General features: G+C 33.9%; 1 protein-coding gene across 1 annotated transcript; it reads left to right on the top strand.

Moving 5' to 3' along the window:
• The first annotated feature begins 288 nt into the window (after window positions 1-288).
• LOC104105419 (auxin-responsive protein IAA16-like) lies at window positions 289-3,884 on the top strand. Its single transcript, XM_018773862.2, has 4 exons — window positions 289-628; window positions 2,801-2,936; window positions 3,359-3,420; window positions 3,548-3,884. Exons 1-4 carry the CDS (start codon window positions 409-411, stop codon window positions 3,583-3,585), a joined length of 456 nt encoding a protein of 151 aa, XP_018629378.1. The 5' UTR covers window positions 289-408; the 3' UTR covers window positions 3,586-3,884.
• Window positions 3,885-14,328: the final 10,444 nt, after the last annotated feature.

Here is a 14,328-nt window from a genome sequence, read left to right as displayed (position 1 = left end):
ACGTCTTGTGTTTTGACATTTCTTGGCTGCTTTAGTAAAATGCTTTTATAAAAAACATATAATATAAGTTAACATGAAAAATTGGTTTCATAAAACCTTGGCCATTATAGTGAAATGTTGTTATCTGGTGTTAAGAAATTATACTAGTATTTTGTTTCTAGTTTCTAAAATGCAAATTTTATTTTAAATTTTTAAAAAATTCTATATCTAAATTCACACTAAATTTAAGTTGTTTGACCTTGGTGTTCCGAACCCCGCCATATAAAATAGAACCAAAAGATTAATATTTTAACAACTTAACACTTGCCAAATCCAAGCTAGTTATTTTTTGTCTCAACCTATATTTTACTTTCACTTTTCTCTCAAAACCAAAAACTCTCAAATATAACAAACGGGAAAAGAACATTAATGGCTGCAAAAATGCTAGGGGAAGAAGAAGAAAAGCCTAAGTTGGATTTTGAGGAGACAGAGTTAAGGCTAGGGTTGCCTGGTGAAGGTGGAAGAAAAAAAGCTCATGAAACTTATAATAATGCTACTGAAAAGAGATTTCACAGAGGCAGAGGATTTGAAGCTCAACCTTTCTTCAAAACTAACAGAGAATCAAACCAATCCCCAAGCTGTCAAGTACGTATGTATTTTATTTACTTTACTTTTTTAAGGCATTCTATATTCGAAATTTTTCTCCTCTTGTAGGTACCGATCTCTCCCAAGAAAAGTTTTTGTTTTAAGGACTCAGAATTTGAAATTCTAGTTAAGCGTGGAGGAATCCTAACTATCCCACCGCATTCGACCCTCAGTGATCATGTGTTTTTATATTCCTGTACTTCACGTGTTGACTAGAGTGTGTGGTTATAGTCAAGACCTAGTGATAAGTTAGAGTCTATGTTGATCAAATGTTGTTTGTGTGTTAGATCCTTCAAAGAAGATGAATTCATTTATTCGGTACGTTTGGCATAGCAAATTTTGAAAGCAGATCGATCTGTGGAGAAATTGCATTTCTTTGTTCTTCCAAGGAGATAAATTTGAGATTTTATACTGCGTTAATTGGCTGTATACTTAATTAAAATGAAAAAGTATTGACCTTAATATCTTTCTTCTTCTTCCATCATTCTTTTTTCGATATATATATATATATATGGACGGTGTAAAGATATAATCTAGTTTAAGTGGTTGTAGCAATTATTTGCACTCTTTTCCAATTTATGTTTACTACTGTAGACAATTATTTGTTGTCGAATTTTAAGTAATTTATTTTAGGTAATCTGATCATATAAAACTTACTTAACTTATAGTATAAATATATAAACATAAGTGTTTAACTGATATACTGGCAATGTAAATAAGTAGCCACTAGGTCAAATTCACTGTTTATTTTTCTTAAAATAAATAAATAAATAAATAAATAATATATATATATATATATATATATATATTGATTACACATGCTATACATGAATTATAAATAGATATTACATATTAAATTAACCCCTTTTAACACAAATTCAGGGCCCAAGTTGTGGGTTGGCCACCAGTGAGGTCCTACAGGAAGAATATCCTGAAGAGTACTGTTGCTGCTTTAGTCAAAGTCAGTATGGATGGTGCACCTTACCTTAGAAAAGTGGACTTAAACAATGTACAAGAATTATCAACAACTGTGTCATGCCTTATCCAACATGTTCAGTTCTTTCACTGTTGGTACGAGGCGGAGCCCGAATTTCAAGCTTATGGGTTCGGATCCTAATCTTTTTAAGTTATTGAGTTCTAAATTAATAATTAATATATATTTAATAAAAATTTTAAAATTCTGCCCCAATTAAATATCATCACATAAAATGAGACATAGGAAGAACTTCTTATATTTTCAGGAGTTTAACTTCTATACTCACTAAGTCAAAATAAAAATAATTATCAGGTCACCTAGAAGATAATTACATGTAACTATCCCGTAAAAAATGAAATTAGCAGCTTAAAGGATAAGATATGTAATTTGCTATAACCTGTTAAATTACATTAATAGTTCACAGTTTCAGTATATACAAGTTGAGTTCTATTTTTGACCTATTATGGAATACTTCTATATTTTTTAGAATCAGCTTTAATATGCTGAAAATGTAAAAGAATTTTTACTTTATTTTGTAGAAAATAATACTACAGTTAATTGTCGGTAAAAAATAAAATTAATTATCAGAAAATAAAACATATATAACCTGCCACTACAAGTTAACTATCACTGATAGTGTAAAATTTATTGTACTAAGTTAATTGTACTTTTCTAATCCATTATGGCATACTTCTATATTTTTTGAATTCAACTTCTATATATTGACTATATAAAAATATTTTTACTCTCTCTGATTACTTGAAATAACAATATGTAACTGTTCATAAAAAGTTAAATCGATTACTTAAAAAATAAGACAAATAACCTGGTAGAACAAGCTAAGTTATTCACCACCAAGGATTGTGGCGGTGGTGTGATCCCTTTTTCCTTAACCAAAAATCTTGGCTTTGTGCCATGTTAATGAAAAATATGTTGGTAGAGATCCATTTCTCTTTTAATGGGTCATACGCTACTCGAAAATGGATTAATCGAGTTCTGGAAATAGTTATTAGTGCTTGCATTAGAATAGAATATCTACATCACATTCCTTGAAATGTGACCCTTCCCCAAAATATGCATGAAAGCGGAATGCCTTGTTTGGCTAGCTATCCTATCCTTTTTGTGTCTGAACTTTAATCAGATGAGTGGCTTCTTTAAATTGCTGGTCTAACACATTATGTATGTTGTACTGACTAAAAGGAAACTTTGAAGTCCAAGGAATGAAAGATTTCATGAATGAAAGAAAGCTGATGGACGTTTTGAATAGTTGTGATTATGTTCCTACTTTTGAAGACAAAGATGGTGATTGGATGCTTGTCGGCGATGTCCCTTGGGGGTAAAATTCTAACACCCCAACTATTTCATTATATTAAATTTTTTAAATATTATACACCGACTATGTAAAATATATTATGTATACGATTATATCACCTGTAAAGTACATGTGAATCTCTATGACAGAGATTAACTAGTAATCTCTGATAAAAATAATAATTAACATGTTGTTATATATGTTAAACTATATTGATAGCGTAAAAAGTCATTACAATGTTAATATACACTTATAACTTAATTAAGTTTAATTTAAAAGGATTCAAGTTATACATACTGACAATATAAATACTTTTTACATGACATCGTAGTAGGTTAATTATCATTTTTGTTAGATTATCAAGTAATATTTATTATTGAGATTTGATTGTAATCAGCTGGATTTTCACTGGATAATTACTAACATTATTACATACAACGCAACAGGATGTTTGTTGAATCTTGCAAGCGTTTGCGCATCATGAAAGGAACTGAAGCAATAGGACTAGGTATGAGATATATTTATATATTATTATAGTGTTATTTATGTTCACCTTTGCTTTGTTTAAACAAGTTCGAGTTTACTTAGAATTAATCTTGACTAGAATACTGATTATTGTCTGAATTAAACTTCAGCACCTAAGGCTATGGAGAAATGCAAGAACAGAAGCTGAAGAAGCTTCTTGTGCAAATTCCACATCCTGCTCTTTTGATCTTTCTCTAGAGAAATCGAGTGCTTTTCTTTTGTGAATATAATCAATCAGAATTTCATCGATTGTAGCAAGTGATTGCCCGAATATATAGGTATGAACATATTATTAGGGTGATGTGCTTGTATTTTTTTTTTATTAATAAGTGAAGCATTGTACTGTACAAGGCAATCCGGGTTCACGCAGGGTCCCAGAAAGGATCGCAACTCAAAGGGTGTAGTGTAGATAAACTATCTTAATGAAAATATTAGTGGTTGCTTTCATGGCTTGAACCCGTAATTTATAGGTCACACGAAGACAACGAGTGTAGCATATCTCTGTAATTTAACTAGGGCTGAAAAACCTTAACAATTCGTGCTCCAGGATCCTGTTTCTTTCTTGTTAAAAACTGTCCCTATGAATTGTTTGCCTAATAATTTTGCCAGTATAAGTTGCTGCTTAAAGCCTCGCAGATGCGGACTCGAGGATTCGAAATTTATAGTTTCCTATAATAATCTCAAATTAATATATAATGATAATTGGGTTTTTCGGTCCTATAATATACTACCTCCGTTCCAGTTTATGTGAACCTATTTCCTTTTTGGTCCGTTCTAAAAATAATAACCCTTTTCTAAATTTGGAAACAATTTTACTTAAACTTACAATTCTACCCTTAATGAGAAGCTTTTATAACCACACAAATACTCTGGGCCCCTTTTTGAATTGTTTAGGACCACAAATTCTAAAAGTCTTCATTTTTTCTTAAACTCTGTGTCCAGTCAAACAAGTTTACATAAATTGGAACGAAGGGAGTATATATAAAATCTAAACAAAAGCTATTGGGTTCACGTGATTCTCTCAAATAGATGGAGCATATTCATGTGCAATATATTTCTACCAATCTTTCCATATATTTTGCATATGAACAAAATAATTTTGTATATCCATGACCCCATCAAAATTTAAAAAAAGATTCTATAACAACGAGACACTATATGCTTGCATGTGTTTCGTATGTGTCTATGTCTTCCACTAAAGGCGAATACATTTAGAAAGAGTGTGATTTTATTGTATGTATTATATATATATATATATATATATATATATATATATATATATATATATATATATATATATATATATATATATATATATATAAATTGAATCAAAAGCAATAAATTCAAGTAACTAACTTTAACTCGGGTCGGGGTGCACCATAACTAAGAGAGCCATTCCATTTAGCGCGAAACAAAATAGACGGGCACTGACAGTCTGATGTCTGAGTCGATTGGTAAGACGACGACTATAAAAGTAGGATTGGTAATCCACAAAAAGATAAGATGAATTGCCTAGCTACTACAAGAAGTTAGAATACACTAATAATGCAACAATAATTTACACTATCGATTTATACTTAAATCCATAAAGTTATATCTTGCTTTGAAGCCAGCATTCAAGTGTTCCCTCAGACAAAACAAGACAACAAACAAGAGCTTATCCTTATTCAGGTAAAAGGTCAAGGATTTACCTCAACAGTCCACATTGATCACTAAATTCGCAAATTTTCATTTTATTACAATATTCACAACATATGCACAAAAGCTATATTAGTTCACATAAACCTGTAGATTATATGGTCGATCAGCCTGGGATAGTATAACTGCTAATTAAGCTTAATTAAAGGGATAGTCCAGACTCTTCATCCTCATCAAAGTTAGAAGTGTAAACAGTGTAAAGAGACCGTACCAAATCAAACCATAAACTCCAAAAATGATCCAACCAATAAGAAGATTGTTGCTTAGACCAAATGGAAGTCCTGGCAAACCTGAAAGAGATAACAGACCAATGTATTATTTTACTAACCAAAAGGGACGCCAATAAATTTATATATGGAGTAAAACTTCTTAAAACAATAAAAATAAAGTGTTGATGCGGGTAATATCTATGATTTTAAGTCAGTGTATATGGAGTAACATTGTGACATGGGTCTTAACTTATTGTAATATATTTCTTAAGTTTAAGTTTTATGCACTGTAAAATATTTCTTATTTAGCATAATCAATTTTGTTTTAGCTGTTGAGAGGCCACGGAACTTCGGGATTGAGCCCCTGAGTGAATGCCTGAAGGGCCAAATCATCTGCAATTGGTGGCAGATCCATCCATTCCATCTGGAATTTTGACATGAACTCCCTGAGCATCTCGTAATCCCATTGTTTGACCTTGAAAAGATCCGACTTTCTAGTCTAGACCTTGATGGTTCCGACATGAGCCTTTACGAAAGCATCTGCAAGCATAGCAAACGAGTCAATGAAATTTGGAGGCAAGTTGTGATACCATATTATTGCCCCCTTGGACAAAGTTTTCCCAAACTTTTTCAGCAACATCTACTCGATTTCGTCATCTTCCAAGTCGTTCCCTTTGATTGTGCATGTGTAGGCTGTTACATGCTCATTTGGATCCGTGGTCCCATTATACTTGGGAATGTCGGGCATTCGAAACCTCTTCAGGATTGGCTTCGGTGCCGCGCTCGGTGGGAAGCGCTTCTGGATAAATTTTTTGGAGTCCGGTCCTTTCAATATCGGAGGTGCTCCCGGGATCTAATCGACCCTGGAGTTGTATGGTTCCACCTTCTAGTCGTTGGCTTCAAAAATATTTCTCGCCTGACTCCACCCTTTTGTTAATGCTTCGAGCATCTTTATTACCTCTGAAGTTTCTTCGGGCTCGGCTTCACCCGGTCTTGCGGCAACTTGTTCGTCTCTCCGAGTATTTTTCCAAGATTGTTCGGGCTCGACCCTGTTAGGGGCGTGGATTTGGTTTAGTGTTGTGCTATTGCCGCTTGTTGAGCCTGTAACATTTTGAAAATCAATGGTAGGCTCACCCCATCACCTTCACCTTTGGACGCTTCTCGAGCCATTGGACGGGGCGCCTCGCGAACACTATTTCAGGATCAGTTGGAAAATTGATATTGATGGCCACTTGCAAGTTAGCATCGACCGGGTCAGCGGCTGGGACACCATTGGGATAGGCAGGAGGCACATCATTACTGAGCATCATATTATTATTTTCGATGTGATGGCCTGACTCAGCGTCAACGTTCAAGTGAGCAGACTGAGAGTTTGACATTCTTAGGCTGACCTGGAATTAATATTTCAAAGAACAAGCATAAAAAGGGTATGTTACAGAGATTCGTATCAAATCACCACTATTATTCTTAACCCCACGGTGAGCGCCAAACTGTTTATCCTAAAAATGAGTAACAATTAAATTTGTACGCGGTTTAAAGGATATGTGCTTTAATCCAATACGAATAATTAAGAATAACACATAAATGAATTGACGACAAAATAAATGATTGAACCAATCGCAATATAATAACCAAGTTTGATCTTAAATTGAACAGTTAAACCCGTACTCGATTGGGCCCTCGGTACAAGCTCGGTCGCGAATGAAGAAAGGAACAAATGAGTAAAGCCTTGAACGATAGCTAGAGGACAAAAGTAAACTTTTTTCCTTTGAAATACGTGATACAATGTGTCTGACAATAAGAAAAACTTTTCTTTTATATAGTAGGAGAATTTGAGTCCTAGTACAAATTTAAAAAGGGTAAAAATTTTATTTTTTCGATAGTTATTGATCTATAATTGATACCGAACGGGATTCACGCCGTAAAATCCGGTTGATGACGACTATTATAGCCCCTTATTCATCATGCGTAACCGTTCACAACGTCTCCCGAGGTCCAGATCAGAAGCCATACTTGGTCTAGGGTACGTCGCGTTGCTGTGTCCGATCTCATATACATCGTTCATTCTTCCTGGGTCTCGATACGATGGGTTCCCCGCCCCGATTATAACCATGTCGAGCCATGCTTCCCCTTCGTTCTCTCATCGGGAAATTGGAAAAATTCTACCCCGATTCTACCCGTTCACACATATCATTTAGTAAGATGGTTTAAATTTATCATATGTCCATTTTTTCATATTTTTGGGCTAAAAAATACCCTACGACTTACTGAGGAATATATGTGATGCGTTGACAACTTATTATTGGGCCACGTGACTTCTCATTTTGTTCTTACATCCTGAGCCACTAACTAATAATTAGCCCCAACTCTATTATAACCCTGTTATGAAAATAATTATATTATGGATGTCCATTTTTTACTCCGCTATAGATAATCTTCCTGAAGAAGATTATCTATTTAGTACTATGTTGAAGTTTATCTACAAGCAGCTCAATAAAATAATTTGCAGCAGCTTCTTATTAAATAGGCAGATTGCAAGCAGCTCATGCAGACAGCTTACAAGCAGCTAAAGAAAAGCCTTGCAGCTGCTTCCTGAAAAGCCTCACAGCTGCTTCATTTCTTCTATAAATAGAGGAGGCTTTAGTTCATTATGTACATAAGTTTGAAGTTTGAATAATATATCAGTTTCTCTCTCTACTTGTCTTTACTTTACAGTCTTTATTTTATAGCATGTTATCAGCACGAGACTCTGCCATCTCGAGCAAATACTTTAAAAGTATCACATGTATGAACTTTCTTTTTCTAAATAATGTCAAATCTTTCTAAACTTGAATTTGTAGCCCTGGATATATCGGGCAAAAGCTACATGTCTTGGGTACTTGATACCGAAATTCATCTTGATGCGATGTTCAAAGACAAAAATCAGGCATCAAACCAAGACCGTGCCAAAGCAATGATATTCCTATGCCATCACCTTGATGAGGGCCTAAAAATGGAATATCTTACTATTAAAGATCCAGTCATACTGTGAAATAATTTGAAAGATAGATATGACCACCTGAAGATGGTCGTTCTTCCACAGGCACGTTATGACTGGACTCATCTAAGGCTACAAGATTTTAAACATATCAGTGAGTATAATTATGCTATGTTCAGAATTATTTCCCAATTAAAACTATGTGGTGATAATATTACTAATCATGACATGTTGGAGAAAACTTTCACCATTTTTCATGCCTCGAATATGCTCATGCAGCAGCAATATCGAGAGATGAGATTCAAAAAGTATTCTGAACTTATCTCACATCTTTTTGTAGTCGAGCAACATAATGGGCTATTAATGAAAAATCATGAAAGTCGACCTACTGGTACTTGTCCATTCCCTGAAGTGAATGAGACGAACTTCCACCAAGCTAAGCGTGAAAGAGGATGTGGCCCTAGTCATGGTCATGGTCGTGGTCGGGAAGGAAACTCTAATCATCATAATAATAATGCACCAAAGAACTCTCCTCACCACCAGCAGTGGAAAAGGAAAGAACAAAAGTATGAAGCGGTGCAGACAGCAAAGCCAGAAAATACATGCTATAGATGTGGAGGAAAAGGGCACTGGTCACGTACATGTCGTACGCCAAAGCACCTGATTGAGCTGTATCAAGACTCCCTTAAGAAGACAGAGAAAAATGCTGAAGCAAATTTTATTTCTGAAAATAATTTAGACTTCATGCATTTGGATGTAGTTGATTACTTTGCACTCCCAGAAGGAGAAACAAGTCATGTGATCGATGATGAATCTGTAGAGATGTAAATATTTTAATTTTTATTATTTGTAGTAGATAGTATGGTTATGTAATAGTTGTACATAAATAAAAGTTATGTTTTGATAATGATGTTTTACTATCATATTTATTTTGTTTATGTCATTTTGAAGAATATGGATAATCCTTAAATTATGTTTGGATCAAAGACCAATCATGAAGATATTTGTGTAATTGATAGTGGAACAACTCATGCCATATTCAAATATCAGAAATACTTTTCTTATTTACATAAGAAAAAAGCAAATATTTCTACAATTTCTGGTAATATAAGTTTGATTGAAGGCTCCAAAAGAGCTACTGCATTTCTGTCTAAGGGAACAAAACTTATTATAGACAATGCATTATTCTCCTCCAAGTCCCGAAGAAACTTGTTGAGTTTTATGGATATCCGCCAAAATGGGTATCATGTTGAGACTATAGATGGAATGAACGTGGAATATCTTTGTATTACAAAGAATATTTCTGGCCAAAAATGCATTGTAGAAAAATTACCAACTTTATCTTCTGGCTTATACTATTCAAAAATTAGTACAGTTGAAGCGTACTCTATCGTAAACCAGAAGTTTGCTGATTCAAATACTTTTGTGCTTTGGCATGTCCATTTGGGCCACCCTGGATCAATAATGATGAAACGAATTACTAAAAATTCGAGTGGGCATCCATTAAAGAACCTGAAGATTCTTACAAATAATTAATTTTCTTGTGATGCTTGTTATCAAGGCAAAATGATCACTAGACCATCACCAATGAAGGTTGGCATTGAATCCCCTGCCTTTTTAGAACGTATACGTGGGGATATATGTGGACCTATTCACCCACCAAGCGGGCTGTTTAGATATTTTATGGTCCTAATAGATGCATCTTCAAGATGGTCTCATGTGTGCCTACTATCATCTCGCAACCTGGCATTTGCAAAGCTATTAGCCCAAATAATTCGATTAAGGGCACAATTCCCAGATTATCCTATAAAGGCTATTCACCTTGATAATGCTGGAGAATTCTCATCTCAAGCTTTTGATGATTACTGTCTATCAGTTAAGATAAAAGTTGAACATCCTCTAGCTTATGTTCATACTCAAAATGGCCTTGCAGAGTCATTTATTAAATGCCTACAATTGATAGCAAGACCGCTACTTATGAAAATACAATTGCCCACTACTGTTTGGGGCCATGCTATCCTGCATGTAGCATTACTTATTCATCTCAGACCGACAAATGATAATAAATATTCTCCACCACAATTAGTTTTTGGTCATGAACCAAATATTTCCCATCTACGAATTTTTGGATATGCTGTATATGTGCCAGTAGCACCACCCCAACGAAGGTTAGGAATATATATTGGGTTTGAATCACCATCAATTATTTACTATCTTAAACCATTGACGGTAGATTTATTTACTGCTCGATTTGCAGATTGTCGATTTGATGAAATAAATTTTCCACAATTAGGGGGGAGAAAAAGGAAATCAAAAGAAAAATTATGTGAAAAGTTTCATCATTATCTCACTTTGATCTACGTACCCCTATATGTAATAAGGAGGTCCAGAAGATCATCCATTTACAGAATATAGCAAATCAAATGCCAGATGCATTTGCTGATTTGAAAAGGATAACTAAGTCACATATCCCTGCAGAGAATGTGCCTATCCGAATTGATGTCCCAGCAGGACCATCTACTAGCATGAGAGCTAGTGAACCTAAAGCACGCCTGAAGCATGGTAGGCCTTTGGGTTCTAAGGATCGAAATGATCAAAATGATATTATGAAGGGATCTCCTGAAGAGACCCAAGATCTGATTAGTTCTAAGATTTCTAAAGAAATCAATGAACCCGAGATTCAAGTGAGTGAGGAACTTTTAATAAGTTCTACTGGTGATGGGATTAATTTAAATCGATCTGAAATAATGGTGAATAATTTTTTTGCATATAATGTTGCACTTAACATTATGCAAGATAGTGAGAATCTTGAACCCTGATCTGTCAAAGAATGTCGACAAAGATCTGATTGGCCAAAATGGCAAGAGTCAATTCAATCGGAATTGAAGTCACTTGCTAAAAGAGAGGTCTTTGGACCAGTAGTCCAAACACCTGCCTGTATAAAGCCAGTTAGTCATAAATGGTTTTTTATGCGAAAAAGAATGATAAAAATAAAATTAAAAGATACAAGGCTCGCCTTGTTGCACAAGGATTCTCACAACGACCTGGAGTCGATTATGAAGAAACATATTCACCCGTTATGGATGCCATAACATTTCGATATCTCATCAGTTTAGCCTTACGTGAAAGGCTTGAAATATATCTAATGGATGTGGTTACAGCTTATCTGTACGGGTCACTTGATAATGAAATTTATATGAAAATCCCTGAAGGATTTAAAATGCCTGAAGAATTTAAAATGCCTGAAGGATTTAAAATGCCTGAAGCATATTCAAAATCTCGAGAAATGTACTCAATCAGATTACAAAAATCTTTGTACGGTTTAAAGCAATCTGGGCGTATGTGGTATAATCGTCTCAGTGAATATTTGCTGAAAGAGGGTTACATAAATGATGTTATTTGTCCAAGTATTTTTATAAAGAAAATGGCTTCAGAATTTGTTATACTTGCTGTTTATATTGATGACATAAATCTTGTTGGAACTCCAAAAGAGCTCCAAAAGGCAATTGAATATCTTAAGAAAGAATTTGAGATGAAAGATCTTGGAAAGAAAAAACTTTGTCTTGGTCTGCAAATTGAACATTTAGTAGACGGGATCTTTATCGATTAATCTGCCTATACAGAAAGGGTCTTAAAATGCTTTTACATGGACAAAGCGCACCCATTGAGTACACCAATGGTTGTTCGATCACTTGAAGTGAATAAAGATTTGTTCTGACCTCCAGAAGAGGATGATGAACTCCTTGGTCCTGAAGTACCCTATCTCAGTGCAATTGGTGCACTAATGTATCTTGCTAATGCTACAAGGCCTGACATAGCATTTTCTGTTAATTTACTAGCAAGATATAGTTCTTCTCCTACACATAGACATTGGAACAGGATTAAGCATATATTGCGATATTTAAAGGAAACTCTTGATATGAGTTTGTTTTATGCTAACAAAAAAAGTGCAGATCTTGTTGGTTATGCAGATGCATGTTATTTATCTGATTCCCATAAAGCTAGATCTCAAACCGGATACGTGTTTACATGTGGAGGTACTATCATATCATGGCTCTCCACAAAGCAATCTATTGTTGCTACTTCTTTAAATCATGCTGAAATAATAGCTATTCATGAAGCAAGTAGGAAATGCGTATGGTTGAGATCAATAATTCATTTTATTCGAGAAAAATGTGGTTTGGAATGTGAGAAAAGACCCACAATTTTATACGAAGACAATGTTGCATGCATAGCCCAATTGAAGGGAGGATTTATAAAAGGATTTAGAACGAAGCACATTTCACCAAAATTATTCTACACACACGATCTTCAGAAAAATGGTGATATTGATGTGCAACAAATCCGTTCAAGTGACAATCCGACATATTTATTCACAAAATATTTGCCAACTTCAGTTTTTGAGAAGATGGTATACAAGATTGGAATGCGGAGATTCAAATATTTGAAACAAGATTTTCATCAGGGGGAGTAAAATACACGATGTACTCTTTTTTCCTTACTAAGGTTTTTTCCTACATGGTTTTCCTTATAAGGTTTTTAATGAGGCAGCTAGAAATGCGTATTACTAAATATGTGTATTCTTTTTCCTTCACTAGGATTTTTTCCACTGGGTTTTTCCTAGTAAAGTTTTAACGAGGCTCAATACCTTTTAATGAACATCCAAGGGGGAGTGTTATAAAAATAATTATATTGTAGATGTCTATTTATTACTCCGCTATAGATAATGTTCCTGAAGAAGATTATCCATTTAGTATTACAAGCAGCTGATGCAGGCAGGTTGCAAGCAGCTTAATGAAATGATTTGCAGTAGCTTCTTATTAAACGGGCAGGTTGCAAGCAGCTCATGCAGACACCTTACAAGTAGCTAAAGAAAAGCCTTACAGCTGCTTCCTGAAAAGCCTCGCAGTTGCTTTTTTTTTTTTCTATAAATAGATGAGTTTTCAGTTCATTATGTACATAAATTTGAATTTTGAATAATATATCTGTTTCTCTCTCTACTTGTCTTTACTTTACAATCTTTATTTTATAACAAACCCGGATTTATGCTTGAAAACTATTTTTACGTTTTTACTTTATAAATAAGATTATTTATTTTATAGGTAAATTCATAATAGATTAAAAGAGGGAAAATACTCCCTCCGTTTATTTTTATTTGCTCACCATACTAAAAATATTTCTTACTTTTACTTGTCAATTTTAGCAAATCAAGAGAAGACCATATATATTTTTTCTCTTTTACCCTTATTAAATTACTCATTTTACAAAGCATTTTCCAAAAGTTTTCAAAATACTATCACTTTTATGGGTAGTATGGTAGAATATGCACTTTATCTATTATTCCTTAAGGGGCGTGCAAAGTCCATTGTGGACAAGTAAAAAGTGAACGGATGAAGAAGTATTATAATAACAAAAATTTAAAAAGGCAAAAATTGATAAATTAAAGGGTAAAATAGATACTTGGCCATTAAAGGTTTGAAAATTTTGTTGAGTGATCTTCTGAGCGTTATAGTCATAGTTAAGTGAATTTTCTGTTACAAGAAAAAAATAGATTTACTAAGTAAATTCGGATAGTTAAATAATCATTTGATTAATTGACTCATCATAATGAGTTATGCTAAATTTTATTGGAAAAATTTCGCGATATAGCAAACATATATACTATATTTATCATTCGTAGCTATACTTTCAGAAAATTATCATTCGTATCTATATTTGCATTTTATAGCAAATTCACGTGTAGTCCTGAAATAAGAGATCAATTATTTTTAACTGAAACAAGAGAACAACAAGCTCTCGCAGCCCAGTTGGTTAGAACAGTCGCTTAGTAAGCGGAGGTCTTCAGTTTGACTCTCGACGAGAGCATTTTATTTATTTGTATGTATGGCCAAGGGTGGTTAATTGAACATTTTTTGTCAAAAAATTATACTGTATATAAGGTAATATATTACTTCTTATTGTTTTAAAAAATATATACTTTGAACACCCTTGCATAACCCACTAGCAA

This window comes from Nicotiana tomentosiformis, chromosome 2 (assembly GCF_000390325.3).
Source record: "Nicotiana tomentosiformis chromosome 2, ASM39032v3, whole genome shotgun sequence".
Classification (NCBI taxonomy): Eukaryota; Viridiplantae; Streptophyta; class Magnoliopsida; order Solanales; family Solanaceae; genus Nicotiana; species Nicotiana tomentosiformis.
The sequence above is the reverse complement of the archived record's forward strand: the minus strand, read 5'-3'. Positions and strand labels throughout refer to the sequence as shown.